At 39.4% G+C, this 16384-nt stretch overlaps 1 protein-coding gene across 1 annotated transcript in view; it reads left to right on the top strand.

Annotated features, from left to right (window-relative positions):
• The window catches only part of HSPA12A (heat shock protein family A (Hsp70) member 12A), a 73429-nt gene that overhangs the window by 37628 nt on the left and 19417 nt on the right, over window positions 1-16384 (top strand). The window contains exon 6 of the mRNA XM_015425059.1: window positions 3628-3744. Coding sequence (XP_015280545.1) covers window positions 3628-3744 — 117 coding nt within the window. The remainder of the gene's footprint in view (window positions 1-3627; window positions 3745-16384) is intronic.

Here is a 16384-nt window from a genome sequence, read left to right as displayed (position 1 = left end):
CCTGCTGAATTCCATCTTAACAAACAGAATTTCTAAAAGTATGTCAGGATTTAGAATATGTGCAGTTTGTTACAGCTTCTAAAACCATTAGACAGGTATAACTCTGTTTAGGATTGCAACTGCTTGTGATATACAAATGTGCTCCTACACAATTGGTAAAGCACTGTACCAAAAATGTCACTTTAGTTCCTTTTTTCAATGTTTTGTCAATACACATCAAGGCAGGAAAGGATGCAACCAAACAGCAGTTCCTGGAAGCTGCGGCATACTGCACATGCACTTTCATTGGCCGAGTTCAGACTGACAGTTTGAAGCAGGAGGGAGTCGTGGCAAAAAAGAGCCGGAAAAAACTGTTTCGGGTTTTCCTGTTCACACTGCACTGACTGATACGGGAGCATACTGGGAGGAGGCGCAAGGGAGCGTTCACACTGTTGGCCCAGAGGCACGGCTATTAGGCGCGGCTTTCTTTTTGGCAATCTGGAGATATGCGCTTATGTGCATGAGCGCATAAATGCATAAGAAAAATGCAGCTTTTGGCGTTCACACTTTGTTGGTGTGGGATGGACACGGTATAATCACATTTTCCAGGGTTTGCTACCACTTTCACCAGGTATCTTTTCAACTTGGGTGTGAAGCGTTATAAGACGGGCTGAGTATGGGTGGGGAACGCCTGACAGATGTGCCTGTGTGAACGGACCCTTTAATCCGGTTGTGGAACATTTCTGAAATGTGCCTATATCGGGGCAAACTGCCAGTCTGAACTCGGCCATTGTGTACCAAATTTTTTTGGGGGGAGGACAGAATGGTGGAGAATTTCTAATGTGTCCCTTGGGAAATAAAACCCAAAGAATTCAGAGTAGAAGAATTCCAGAACACTCCTTAAAAGTGACACCAGCCAGTGCAGGCTCTAACTTAGTAGAAGAGCACTTGGTTTGCATATAGAAATGATAGGTTCGGTTCCTATCATTTTCCGTTCAGAGAATTCAATTATATTGTTTTACTCCAAACTTACCAGCCCAGCATACAAGTGCAAACATATATGAATAAGGACAATTATCCCTAATAAAGCATACCCAAATTAGAAGACATGATCCAGATTTCTTAAAATGGTTGCCATAGCAACATACATTATTCACTTTGACAACATTATAATTCACTGAGCAAATCTTGTTTGTTGCTTCCCATTCAGCAGAAACTCAGATATAACACATGGCTCTGTTGGCAGATCTGTCTAGAAATGGGTCCAACATATCCTTCCTGGGGTTTGTATAAAATACAGAACAAAACCATATCTAATATGATTGCACTGTTTTTTTATTCTGTAATCCGCCTTGAGTCTCAGTGTCAAAGGCTGGCTGTGAATAAAACAGATGTACAATACTAGTGTACATTGGCTCCCTCATCTTGTTTCAAAAGACTGATTTTCAGTTACTGTGCTATGTATAGCTTAAAAAAGAAGGGCTCTGAATGTCTTTTTCAGCTTACAAGTGAAGTGGAGCTAAATAATGCTGCAATGAGCGCTCCAAGCAAATCTAAACCACTGTGTCCCCTTGTAAAGGATCTCAGGTTGCAAGGAATTTTCTTTAAGACATTGGTAGAGCCAATGAGAGTAGATGGGTGGTCTGAGCCATATGGCGTTTACTGTGTATATTAATTCAGCTCCTTATTTCTATTCATAATCCCTACATTTTCAAAGTACTCTTTGGAGAAGGAGTGATTTTATGATTGACTCTGCATACAGCTCCAGCTTTTTTATTCTGGAAAGGCTGGAGGCAAAGGTGTACAGTGAAAGGAATTAGAGAACAGTGACAAATATATACTGTGGCACATCTTCAACAGGCACTAAACCAAAGAAACTGACACAGTGTGTTGGAGTATAAGATAAATGGGAAAAGGAGAATTACCTTCTATGTACACTAAATTGCTTCAAAAATCAGAAGTCAAATTAGACATTGCTTTCTTTGAATAAGAAACTATTGCATTTCTGCCAGAGATTTTAAACTATGGCCACATTCAGCAGCTATGAAAATCTTTGCAATAGGCATAAACATGGCTTCTTTGCCATGCTCACATGTGCCCTTCTGCCTTCCCCTATGTGTGGACTTTTTGAAAGCTTCTTCCTTTGTTCTGAGGCCCAGACTCAAGTGTCTGAGCAAACTGGCTTCTTCCCCACAAACTGGGATTCTAAACTAGGATTAAACTGTGGTTCAGAATCCTAGTCTATGAGGACATAAACTCCAGTTTGGATATCACCCCAAATTATAGTTTGACTGAATGTTTCCAATAGTATTGCCAACACTGTAAAAAGATGTCCTGTCTTGGAGTTTATTATTAGGATTGGTTAGTTAAATAGCTGGATGAGGATTATGTTATTCCCACCCTTTATTGTTTAGCTAGTTAGAGTAGGCTTTTTTATCTTGCTGTTGGGGAGGGTAGCAAACCTCACCAGATTCACAGGAAACCTCATCTGCTGCCTGCTTCTCTACAATCTCTCCAAGTTGAGGGCATATTGCTTTGAAATTTGGTAAACATCTTGAGTGCAGACAGTCTGTCTTGGAAATGTATCCATTCACAAACCACCACAGATGCTTGAAATTCATGGAAAGTTGTGCCAGTTGACCTGCCATGAACAACAAACCATGAACCAGCCAAGATTCATCATGAACTTTAGTTTGTGAGCTGGTTTGTGCCCATCCCTACCTGTGTTCCATGCATGGGGGAAAGGGAGAGGAAGGAGGGAGCACACACACATTTCAAGTGTGCTTCAGGCAGGTCTCTGGAGAGTCAGCATGTAAATGTTCTAAATTTAAAAAGTTGTATTCATGCCTGGCATGAACAGGGGTATGTTTTGATGTCTGAATGTGGCCTGTATTATGGTAATCATGCCCCTACTGGCTTATTACATTTCGAAGATTATTTACATTCCAAAAGAGAATATTGTTCACCCTTTTGGATTCTTTTCTTGTTTGGACAACAGAGAAAGATATGCAAGGTCATTACACTTGGAATCATTCCTAAATCATGATACCATGGCCTCCACAAACTGAATGGAAGTTCTTAACATCTATCTACTGTTCATTATTTGCTTAAAGTATACATTTCTGAACTAAGTTCAAACTCAAATCTTTTCAGAGTTTTCTGTAGAGAAACCATTAACTCAGTTTTGAAACAAAAAAAGCGTAATTTAATGATGGTAATATAATATGTACTGGCCATTTAAAATAAATATAATGTGGCAAATGTGATGTTTGTTAGTAATACAGCAATTTTTTTCCAGCCTGATTAATGTTTAGGAGAATGAATTCAGAGAAGCTTCAACCTCCACTGTGAAGACACACATAAAGTAGACTGATGTGTTTGCCACATTCTGGGTTCCTTGTTGGAAAGAAACTTACCCTTCATAACTCTACATTTTTCTGTGATAAGGTGTAACAGAAATCCAGTCTTTGACATTGTACGCATATTTAATGTCAGTCAATGATTTAAGGAGTTTGACATAGACATAACATTAGAAACATGAAGAGTGCAACCTACTTTCACTGGAGCCAGCAAAAAAGCCACAATTTTTGTTTAAACACCTGGTGTCAATTTTATATTTCACTACTATGTTACTTTCATTTATTCCAGGAGCTGAGTGATCAGGAAGGTTCAGGGTTTGAAAATTCTGACATACGATGGGTCATCACTGTGCCAGCTATCTGGAAGCAGCCTGCAAAACAGTTTATGAGGCAAGCTGCATATAAGGTAAGATTAGCATTGTGGTCCATTGTGGTCTCTCAATCTTGCATCTGTAGCTAGTTTGCCTTGTGCCCTCAACTGTTGCTTTATTGTCCTGTTTGCAGTCTCCCCAGAGGCATCAGTTTTGGCACCTTCAGTGTGAACCTAAAGGGCTCTCAGAGTGTTCTGATGATTCTTTGGTTACTGTGTGTGTGTGTGTGTGTGTGTATTCTTAAATCACAAAAAGGTAATAATGAGTTTCTACCACCCCAGCATTCCTAGTCTTGTTAGAGTACCTCTGATTCCCCTATCAGCCCAAAATATTTGCTTACCAATCACCTGCAAACAACACCGACCAAGGGAAGACCATCTACAATTCACAACTATGTTCAAAACTATATATTACATGCATTGAAATACAAAGAAGGGATAGTGGTCACAGCCCAATAGAGTGCATGGACATTGATCTAACAGATTGCTCAGAACAATTAAACATAATTTACAAAAAGAACATTTTTCAAAACCAACAGTAGGCTCTTCTGTAATTCCATATATAGATAGTGTCCATAGAACTCCGAACAGAAAGTAACTGCAGCAGAAGCCTCCCACTGTGGAAGAAATCACAGCCGGATGCCTCTCCTAGGTATAAATCAAGTCATTTCAATGATCTTCAACAGTGGCTGGTAAAACGGAACTCAATTTCCAAAATAACATAATCACAGCTCAAAAGCTTCTTGTTGTAAACTATGTTTAATTGTTCTGAGCAATCTGTTAGATCAATGTCCATGCACTCTATTGGGCTGTGACCACTAACCATTCTTTGTATTTCAATGAATGTAATATATAGTTTTGAACATAGTTGTGAATTGTAAATGGTCTTTCCCTTGGTGGGTGTTGTTTGTGGCTATACTTTTACACTAAGGGTTCCCTATTGTCTTTGGCATACCAGTCACCTGCAGCATAACATAGCATTGAAGAATGTAGACATTACCAAGGGTTTAAATCCATTGAAACATCAGTGCAATGGATACAAGTAAGTTTATTGTTGGGGAATCCACCTGTTCAGTATTCTAAACATATAAGGGGAAAAAAGATCTCTAAAAAATTCTCTGCCTCAAAGTCTAAGGATGTACTTGTTTGAGTTACAGAGTTATAACAATAAACGTACATTTATAAATCATATCCAGGGTTTAGAAGCAGTAGTTAGTTACTATTACCCCAAAGCATATGTTATCCAGAGAACAAAGGAAGATGAACCTTTATACCATTGTAGCACACTTTGCTAAGAAGCTATGTCCCAGGCGTTAGTCCTGAAAAAAGAAAAAGAAAAAAAAATCCACACTGGGCGTAAAGGTATCCATGAACTAATCACTGTTTTACTTAGGGTTGCCAGCTCTGAGTTGAGAAATACATGGAGATTGTTGGAGTTGAGCTTGGGTAGAGTAGGGTATAATGCCATAGAGTCCACTCTCCAAAGCAACCATTTTCTCCAGCTGAACTGATCTCTGTCATCTGGAGAGCAGTTGTAATAGCAGGAGATCTCCAGGTGCTACCTAGAGGGTGGCAACCCTAGTCTTACAAGACTACAGTAGGCAGGGCTATGAGAAAAAATTAGAGCTGAGCAAACGTTATGTAGAAAAGCTGGGCCCTTCTTCCTAGGTACAAGCTCAGTTAGTCCAGGAGGTCGGTAGGCAGATGGACTGAACACAGAATCATTTGTAGAAATGCCTGGTCAGAAAAAAAGATATGCTAGGCTCCTTGCTGTGTTTGACAGGCAGGAGTGCATAAAGTCAAGTAACCCATTGCTTTACTGATTCCCTAAAATGAAGCTTGCAAGCTTTACTGATTCCCTAAAATGAAATTTAATCCTTTTAAAAATGGAGATTACTCATGTCAAAAGCTGGTTCATATAGTTGCATATACTATCAAAAAGGGAAGAATATATTTGATTACTGCTGCAGAACACCCAGTCCTGTTGGGAGAAAGGAGTTTGTATGACAGTAGCATTTAGTATGACTTAAAAATTAAAGAAAGAGCCTCAGATCAAGCACCACAATCCTAATTATTAGGCTACTTAATTATGTACAGGTTTCTGCATTTCTTCAGGTAAATGCCAAATTTTGCAATCAGAAAACAGTTTTACAATCACACCGACCCAGTAATGTCTGCCTAGAGCTCCTTAATTGTTCTCCTATATTGCCATGATAGGGGTATGTTTAGTGTTTGAATTACTGGTGGGAACAGAAGTGATGCGTTGAAGACAATACATATATTGGGACATAAAGAAAACCTCCTGGGTCTTTGGGAGCTGTGTGACATGCATAATTACTGCTCACTAACTGTGGGGAAGTTCACAAACATTTCTTTTGGTTTGTGAACCCACTAGCCTACATCTGCAAAGCTGGAGCGTAGCCATCTGTTTGTAAAAAAGGCCAAACAAGTTGTCATGTGGCAGATGTGTGTAACAGTCTTGTGCCAGTTTCACCAGAGGAATGGCAGGGAGAAGACAGAGCTGGTCTGCTTATAAGCCGTTTTTTGTCTAGCCATTATTCTTCTCAGAATCACTGCCATACAACCTGCTTTTCCCACCCAAACAGGAAAAGTATGGGTTTCCTATATCTTTTTCCTTGTGGTCAGATAAACAGCCTGGGATTGATTCTGAATAGACATACAGAGAGGGAAAAGATTAAGTAAACACTTCCCACTGTTCTTCCTCTCAAACTGGCTGTCTCCCCTTGGCTCTTTCTCCTTTTTAACAAATCAGAACACTTACATGCACCTGTATATAACATCTGGTTTGGGCCTCAGCAACTGAGCAATAAACTGGACATGCCCCCCCCCAAAAAAAGACGAGAGCAAGAATCATAAACTTGCATATATAAGAGTCTTGAACAGCCCATCGCTTGCACTGTGCTATTTGTACTGGCTCTGCTAATCTGTCTGTCATTTTGGACTAGTAGGTATCAGCACAAGTTGTATGAGCTTGGTTTGTGGACATTGGATTCATTGAATTAGCATTTCTAATGCCTCACCACTCCAGACATTAACAGAGAAGCCCAATGTAAAGCACATGTCAGTAATCTAACCTGGATGTAATCAAAGCATGGATCACCTAGGACAGGTTACGTTTTTTGAGGAATGACAGTAGCTGGCATATTAGCCAAAGCTGATAAAAGGCACTTTGTGCCACAGAGGAGATCTGGACCTCCAACTGTAGGCCAGGATCCAGCATTATCCCCGAGCTATGAACATGTTCCTTCAGGGGGAGTGGAACTCCTTCAAGGACAAGCTGACTCCTCCTTCCTGAAGAATCTGTGTCATTGACCAGCAGCTCCTCAGTCTTGTCTGGACTGAGCTTAAGTTTACTGGCCCTCATCCATCCCATTACCATTTCCAGGCATTTGTTCAGGATTTCCATAGACCCACCTGACTTAGATGTTAAGGAGAAGTGGACCACCTGAGTATGATCCACATATTGGTGGCACCTCACTCCAAATCCCTTGATGATCTCTCCCAGCAGTTTCCTGTAGATGTTAAACAGTATGGAAGACAAAATGGAATCCTGCAGGACCCTTTAACACAAATGTCATGGAGCCAAGCAGCAGTCCCCAACATCACCTTCTGGTATCAGCCAGTCAAGTAAGAAAGGAAATAAAGAAACAAAGTACCCCCCCGCTCCCAACTCAACTTGCCACTCTAGAAGGATACCATGGTCAATGGTATCAAATGCAACAAACAGGAATAGAATGATCCCAGAAGATCAAGATGGTGGCCACCAGTGGGACACCAGAATCTACACTGCCATGTTAGTGCTCAGAGATTACCCATTCTGTTTCATTATGGGAGAATATTTGATTCACCGAGTATTCAATTCTTATAAACTTACTAATCATTTCCATCTTGCAGAAGAGAACAGGAAGTTTAGCACACACAAGGATCTATATCAGAGCAAGTTTCTTTTCATTACAGGTTCATACCTCATAGCCTGGCTCCTATTTTTAGTTGTAAACAAATGGCAACTGTGTGATACAGGAAGGGTAAGGATGGGAAGGTTATATTCACTTTTGTATTTTTGAGAAACACATTTAACACATGTCATGCCAACTTCTGATCTCAGTTTCCTCAATATTTAGTAAATCCCAACATCAAGAAAATGGACTGTTATTACCTCTTGTAGAATCCAATGTTGCTTCCCTTGGCATATCAGGAGTCCTTATTTTTTTTATTTGTTTGTGTCTTTGCCATGTTAGGTTGTATATCTTTCTTTCCACTAGAATATCACTGAGCAGTAGAAAAATTTTTTATAGCTAACATAATCCATGCACTGTGACTATGACTCACATGTTTGGTGTATTGTGTAAGTGCGCGGATTCTAATCTGGGAGAACCGGGTTTGATTCCTCACTCCTCCACTTGCACCTGGCTGGATGACTTTGGGCAAGCCGTAGTTCTGATAAGAGTTGTTCTTGAAAAAGAGCACTTTCTGTCAAGAGCTCTCTCAGCCTCATCTACCTCACAGGGTGTCTGTTGTGGGGCTCTTTTTGTAGCAGGAACTCCTTTGCATATTAGGCAACACACCCCTAATGTAACCAATCCTCCAAGAGCTTACAGAGGTCTTCTTACAGGGGCTACTGTAAGCTCTTGGAGGATTGGCTACACCTAATATGTGTCACCTAATATGCAAAGGAGTTCCTGCTACAAAAAGAGCCCTAATAAGCCGCTCTGAGACACCTTTGGGTAGTGAAGGGTGGGGTATAAATCGAATATCTTCTTCTTCTTCTGTGTATGAGTATTTTAGAGCTACCTTAACCTTTTTGAATATTTTCTGCATGTATCTAATGTTCAGCAACATTTTTCTCAACAGTCTGTATTGTGGGATTGCTAATGGTAGTGCCAGAAGCAAATCACTTAAAGGTTCTCATGGAACGACACGGTTATAGGTAAATCCAAAACCTGAGAGACCCATATGTTACTTTTGTTTATTGTTGCTTGCCTGCTGTTGTGTGCATGTGTACCTGTGGAATGGAAGCTAGCAGCGTAGGGAGAAAGGTAGGCTGAAGCCCTCTCAGCATTTCCCATTTGTGGCACAATGGAATGTTGTTGAACAGTGTCTGCTATCTGTGGGTTTTTTGTTTTTGTCTTTGTCTGTGAACATGTGTTTACCAACCAGCTTCATAAACACTGAGGACAGCTCAAAGGTTTTAAGTGCAAGTTTGTGATCAACTCAAATCACAAGGAAGTGACAAGATAAAAGAATAGGTTGTTGACTGAAGACAGCAGTTGCTATATTGTTTAATGTTATAAACTGCCTTTTGGATGTTTGGGGTGGAAAGGCAGAGTGAAAATGCGGGGAAATAAAGAAACACCTTGTAATATTAGGTGGACAACACTAAAAGATGGAAATATATTCTTTGTTCTAGTGATGACATTCCAGTAATATCTGTTCTATGTATACATTTTTTTTTGCCATAAAGTCACAGCTGACTTATGGCATTTCCATAGGATTTTCAAGGCAAGAGACATTGAGAGGCGGTTTGCTATTGCCTTCCTCCACATCACAACTCTAGTATTCCTTGGTGGTCTCCCTTCCAAATACTGAGCAGGGTCGACCCTGCGTAGCTTCTGAGATCTGACAAGTTTGAGCTAGATCTAGGCTAGGATATTAAAATATCATTCATGATGTATGTTAGAATCTGCAGAAAAACTAAGTATGCTCTCATGACCAAAACATGCCCTCCCCCAAATCTATCAAACCCACAGCAATGCACCATATAAATGTAATAAAAATCACTTATATTGAAGATTGTCTTTAAATCCGGAATACAAAATACATAAAGCAGTTAGGTTGGCTCTTACCATTATGTTCCATCAGGATCTGGCCTGTTGCTCGTGTGTAAAACATGCTACAGCACAGGGTCCAATTTGTTATTTTGCATAGGATACCACTTTTTAAAACCCAAACTGATATTGTTATAAGTTCAGTCTTGACTCTCAGTTGTTTCTGACATGCCCAGTACACATGATGACACTGACTGGGCAGAAACCTTTCATCTTCCCATGGCAACTTTTGTATTTTCCTCTTCCTATGGCAGATTCCTTAGTTTAGTGGTGAAGTAAACTCCAGTTATAGCTTGAGAAGAACGAAGGAAAGAATGGATGGATAGTAACAGGAAATTCTTACGGGTGGTAGTAGAAAATTCTTATTGTTGCTGAAACTTGGTAGTTATTCTATCTCTGCTGACTAACAAAAAACTCTCTTTATCTTTTTAATTTCAAACAGTTTAATCCTTAGCTGTAGTAACAGGGCTGAGGATCACTGAAATCAACCAACTTAGACTGGAATAACTCCGGATAGGATTGCATTGCAATTTTTATACAACTTGAATGTTATCCGGAATTGGATAGGTGTTGCAAAATACCTGCAGAAACCTGAACTAGCCAGTGACTGTCAAACACTGTGTCTCTTTTAAACTGAGATTTCTACAGATGTCGCTCTCCCTCTTTTTAAAGAAGGTTTTGGTACATCATTTGGAGGGACCATCACAGTGTATCCAATCTTGTTGGTTTTCTGTTAGAAGAAGCTAAAATAGCATTTTAGAGGGTGGCTAATATACATTTACAACAGACATATTAGGGTTGTTAATGCACGGCTAATGCTTTTCTTCGGTATAAAAAGGCAGACAGATCCTGTGAAACAAAGAGAAGTGATGTTTTAAAGGTGCAATCCCTCCCTGCTATACTTCCATTTTCTGCCAGACCTTCCAGAATACCAAAAGCAGTGGGGATTAGGCACATTAGCAGTGTTAGGGGAAATGGAGAAATCCCCTTAATTGGCACTTGCTGATAGAGGCAGATTGTTGTCAGTGAATGGATTGGTGTTATTACAGCAAGTTCTTATGGATGCAATTCTTCTGATGATAACTTCCAGATATGAATTCTCTTTTCATCATAAGCACTAATGTTTGTTATGAAGCTGTAATGTAGTACAAGATTGCAACATTTTAAAGCCATAATTAATTAAGGGTGCTTAATTGATCATGGTGTTAAAATGCATGGCACAAGAAATATGTGCTAACAGTTCTCAATTTACACCTGCTAATTGCCGCGGTTAGGTTTACACAAATGTACTGACTGTGCCAGACTAATGGAACATACTTCAATCCTGCATTTGTAGATACAGCTTTGCTAACTGCTTTTAGGTATTCAAGCAGAGAAGGACCTGCTGTTGCTCCTTATAAGCAACTAACAGCATTTTAGACTATGTTTGCAAAAAATACAATATTGGAAAGGCTTTTACAGATGCAATAAACTATTAAACACTGCTGTCTATGGGGAAAACTGTGGATGACTAAGGCTTAGCATCTCTTGAAAAATGTTGTTACTGATTATCTCTCTTAGTACTGTGACTTCATCCTACTGGACCAATGAATTTTTAAAGCAATAGTAGTCTGGAAGGAATCAAACCCACATTGCTGCAGTGGCAGAACAGAATTTGTGCTGATCACCGCAGTGTCTTTCCTGCTTGAAAAAGTGCTATGGATGCCATGAAAGTTATAAAGAGTCTGGCATCAAATAGGGAGTATATGTACAAAAAAAGAACAGGACTTCTTTTTTGTTATATAGCATGCCACTGAGCACCATCTTGCTCCCTGCTTGGAATTGTCATAAATCCCACTTGGTGGAGCAATCGCTAGGTTATATAATTGCTGTAGTACAGTACAAGCTGCTGCATGTTAGATACAAATAGGCAGTAGGTTTGGGGGCTTTCTCTCCTGTTATTATGGTTTGCTAATATTCAAGATGAATTAAAACAGCCATGTTTGTCAGGAAGAAAAGTTCTCCTAGTGATTTTCCTTGGCTCCCCAACATGTGCTTATTTATATCTGTCACTGCATTCTAAGCTATTTTCAAAATCAGAGCTGTTTGACAACCCACCGTAAACCTGTTTTGTTTCCAGAAATACTTTAAGTGTGCATTACAGTATACATGTGATGACATGATGGTGGTAGTATGATAAAGTTAACCTCAGGAATATGGTAAGTGAAAAGCCACCATATAGGATTTTTTCCCAGCAAACACTGATTATGAATTTGCCAACAGAGGCAGCTTTGGGGTATACAGAGTAAGTTTTGGTGTATGGAACCCAGAAGGAAACAAAATATTTATATGAGAGGACATATGAACTGTCAGATTAAGAAGTCGTGGAGAAGGAGGAGTTGTATACCACAATTGCTAAAGAATGGGAAACAAGTTATATGTTTAACAGAGTAGGTTCAGGTTGTACAATAACAATACTTCTTTGCCTCATTACTGGCTAGATAATAAAAAACAATTGCCCAGAATGATACCAAATACTGGTCTGTGGAGATCTTATGAGGGTCTGAAAGCATATTCTTCGGGAATAATTAAATGTATTGAATCCTGATTGTACAGAGCACTGGACAATATTACTCTTGTATCATCCTTCCAAATATGAATGGCTTTCAGTTCTGCACATCAAAAATCTAGCTGTGAAGGCAATACTCAAACAGATATAATTATTCTAACTAAATATTTTAAAAGAACTTACAAGTCATTATACCTAAGGATGTCATGTTCTGTTTCCTAAAAACATAACTTGTACAAAAAGAAACTGAAGTAATCACATAAACAACATTATCCATATGAGATAATTCACCTCTTAACAAATCAGTGTTAGAAGTCTAACATCTGCCGACCATAGAAATCAAAATGTCATAATATGAGGACCAAGTATTACTTGGGAAATCCATGACTGGATTTTTTAAAACATGGAAGTTGTCAAGTAAATTTGTTCCCATGTATGTGTGTGTGTGTGGAAGAGAGAGAGGGGTGCGTGGGTGGGAATTGAACTGGGGCCATGGTGAGAAGTTTTAACCCTTTTATCCTTCCATTAAAGCAGACACACACTTAAGCTGGTATTAGCTATGGGAGGAGGGATAAGACAGGCACTAATATTATACTGTCAGGAGATCTGATCACGGATCTGTTGTGTAATCTGTATTGTGGCCCTTAATCATAGATTAGTTGAGCCATGACATCTTTTACATGATTTTAGAAAGTAAAGATGCACCTTTGCCTAGTCAAACAGTATACTGAAGTGTGATTTCTTCTTCTGAAAGAATGTTCATCTGTAACATAATGGGAAATGTGAAAGTAGAGAAGTTGGCATCAAAAACAGAATTACCACCCTGTCATGTAAATACTTTAATGATCAAAGGAAGGCCTATTTTACCAGTGTTTGTAACTGAAATTCCTTCAGTATGTTGATAGCTTAAAATTCATTATTTAGAATTATTAAATCCTGAACATCAAAATAGGAATTCCAAATGTGTTTTTTTAAATCGTGATACAAGCAAGACTTCAAATGAGTACAGTTATTTTAGGATTACTATACAGGCTATTAGAAAGAAATATTAGATAAAAGCAGAGGGGTCTTTCTCCTTCCCTGGCAGAGTTTGTTTTTAACTCTGCTTTGATGAGCTGTCAAATCAGTATTCATATTGATATGAAAATAATTGGTAGCATAAGGGCTGAGAGTGACCATCATCAAGCATAATTCAATGAACTAATTATGTGACTATGAAATTGCTTGTTCAACTGTACAATTTCCGCAGATGCCACAAATCTTCAATATTTTTCGGTATTTCCTCTGCATAGCGTTTCTTTCATCTGAAGTATATCTCTTCATTGGATCGCAGGGAGAGCTGGAGATTCAGACTGAAAAGACGATTGAACTCAGTAACTCAGTCTGTGAGAACTCCAATAACTTCAGGCTTTTTAACTTCAAGCTACTTATCTTTCACTATGTCAGATGTAATCACGGATGTAAGCTATTGATGCAGATGTGGGAAAGTAAAGACTATATATGGTTTTGAGTTTCCAAAATTTTAAGATTTGCCTTAACACACATTCTCTGGAGTGGGATGAGGGAATACACTAGTAGGCACTGAGGTGCTGAGAAGTGTTTTTCTTACGGAAGTTGAGTTGACAAGACTTATTTTCACGTCTGGAACAAATTTGTCTGGGTTTGGATGTTCCAGTTTAAACACATTGCATATGAACAAATATTGGGTACCTCTGCTTTGCTTTTCATACTGCAGGTCCGGCTCTTAAACGTTGAACTAGCAGCACAGGGAATTCCTGAGTCAATATTTCTGTTTGATGGTGCCCCTAGATTTTTCTCCATTTTATATTGCTTTATGTTCAACAGTTCACACAGTGCAGCCTTCAGTGCCCCCCCCCCCCCCCTGCCATATTCAGCTCTGACATAGTACTTATTTTTGATTTTCTGTACTTATGGCACATCATAATCAGTGGAGGATGTTGTTAAGTAGATATAATGGGATTATAATTGACAGCCACAGCACAATGCCCTCTAGCCTTGTGGGAAGCTGCTGCAGTTACATCAGCACAAACTACTTACTACAAGTCACTGCAATGTGTATCCTTAAGAGCAGGGTGTGTGGTGTGATCCATCCTCCATTAAAATAGCACTTGTAGATGTAAACCACTTAATTAAAAAAAAAATTAAATAGGCATAAATCAACTTAAATGGCATTATGAGTTGTTGGTGAATCTGTGATTGAGTCACATCACACAGGATGATTTCCTCATGCAGATATTATTTATCTGCAAAACAGCTGAGTATTCACTGCATACAAAGCATTGCATTCATTGTAGCAAACAAGTAACAAATGTGGACATGTCTGTTTTGCCATGTGTTCACTTAACTTACGGTTAAGGTAGGAGTGAATGATATATGCAGCCCAATCCTCTTGAACCAAAAAATTGGTTCAGACAGGGTTTGGCTTTTTTTTTTTGTTGTTTTAAATGAAACAGAACTCAACATGCTCCTAAATCTCAAAGCTGCTTTGAACCTGAATTGGGACTGAACCTTTAAACACAAAAAGTGGGAACCAGTTCAAAATAAGCAGATCAGTAGTCAGGTTACATCAATGAAGATTCAAAGATGAGAAGAAAAAATGGTGCACTGGGGAAGGAAATTGTATTATGTTTCTCTGAAAAAGGCATGCTTCATGCTGAAGATTATTATCTAAGAACTTGAAAACAAAATGACTAATATTGTAACACACTTGGTATGTCCTCATTTGGAATACTACAGATCACTCTAGTCACTTATCTCACAAAAAACATATAAAAAATATAGAGAAAGTACCAAGGAGGGCAACCAACACAATGAAGAGGTTGGAGCACCTATGAGGAGACTCTGAAGAGAACTGAGACTTTTCATTTTAAGACAAGTAATGCACAAAGGCTTATAAAATTATGCACGGGGTAAAGAAAGTGAACTGGGATTCCTTCCATAATATTAGAACTCAGGGGCACCCAAGTTGAAGTTGATAGGTCACATATTCAGGATGGAGTAAAGGAAGTGCTTCTTCACTCATTGAGTAATTAAATTGAATCCATAAGTCTGCCATGTTGACGCCCACTCGCCCATCCTGTGCACAAGCTAAGTAAATAACTTCCTTTGAATTGTATCTTTCATATTTAACATTTAAACTAGGAATCCAATTGTATTGGAAGTACCTAGAAGGTATATGTCCTGTTACTATTTTGTCTAAGTGCCATCAGAAATCATAGAAAATACTGAGGCAGGATTTTATTTTATATATACACACACACACACATATACAGTAAATTATTTTTGTGAAACAATGAGAACGAAGGTTTCAATTGTAATGTGTGTATCAGCAGTGGTAGATGCCTTCATTTTGAAGAGCTGGTTTATTTCTAAACTTTGAATGCAACAGATGTGCTTTACTTTGTGTGCTCACACCCACAAATTTCAAAGTTTTGAAACTTCTGAGTTATCTTACCTTTGAAATTTTGAAATGTGTTTGAGAGAGCACACAAATAAGTGAATGGATATGATGCCAGTTAGGTCTGAAAGATTTTTTTAGACATCTAAGAGTAGTTCCTTGCACTACATTAGACCCAAAATATTTTTTAAATGTCATTAAAGTTTCACAGGTAGATAACGTCAATGGGGAAAAGAGTTTTGTTATATATACAGAGCTTGCCTCATGGCTGTCTGGACTGTGCTGAAGGATAATAAATTTCTATAGTTCTAAGTGTGTCATAGGGAGGTAATGTAATCCATTTTTTACTGTTCGGCAGGGCTTTTTTGTAGTAAAAGCCCAGCAGGAACTCATTTTCATAACAGGCCACACCCAACAGCAGAAACTCATTAGCATATTAGGCCACACCCCTGACAGCACAGCTAATTAGCATATTAGACCACACTCCATACCTTCCCTTGGTTTGCCCGGGTAAGCCCCCCCTTGAAGAGAAGGCAGTTTAAACTGCCTTCTCTTGGCTTCCCCGGGCACCCTGCAGCCGTGGGGAGCCCAGGCAAGCCACCCCTTGAAGGGAAGGGAAGGCAGTTTAAACTTGGCTGTGGGGCACCCAGCCAAGTCAGCCCTTGGACAGGCTGGAGAAGGCATGGGGAGGCCTTTAAATCCCTTCCTGATCCTTCCAGGCCCGCCCCCAGCCCGCCCACCTCGGAGTGGCCGGGGGGAGTTGCTCTCCAGGCCTTCCCTCTGTAGCCACGCACACAGAGGTTTTGGCTGTAGTGGGCGTGGCCAACTCTGAAGCCAGCCGGAACTCCATTCCTGTGCATTCCT

This window comes from Gekko japonicus, unplaced genomic scaffold, assembly GCF_001447785.1.
Source record: "Gekko japonicus isolate JY-2015 unplaced genomic scaffold, Gekko_japonicus_V1.1 scaffold2582, whole genome shotgun sequence".
Classification (NCBI taxonomy): Eukaryota; Metazoa; Chordata; class Lepidosauria; order Squamata; family Gekkonidae; genus Gekko; species Gekko japonicus.
This window is presented reverse-complemented; position numbering and strand designations above follow the sequence as displayed.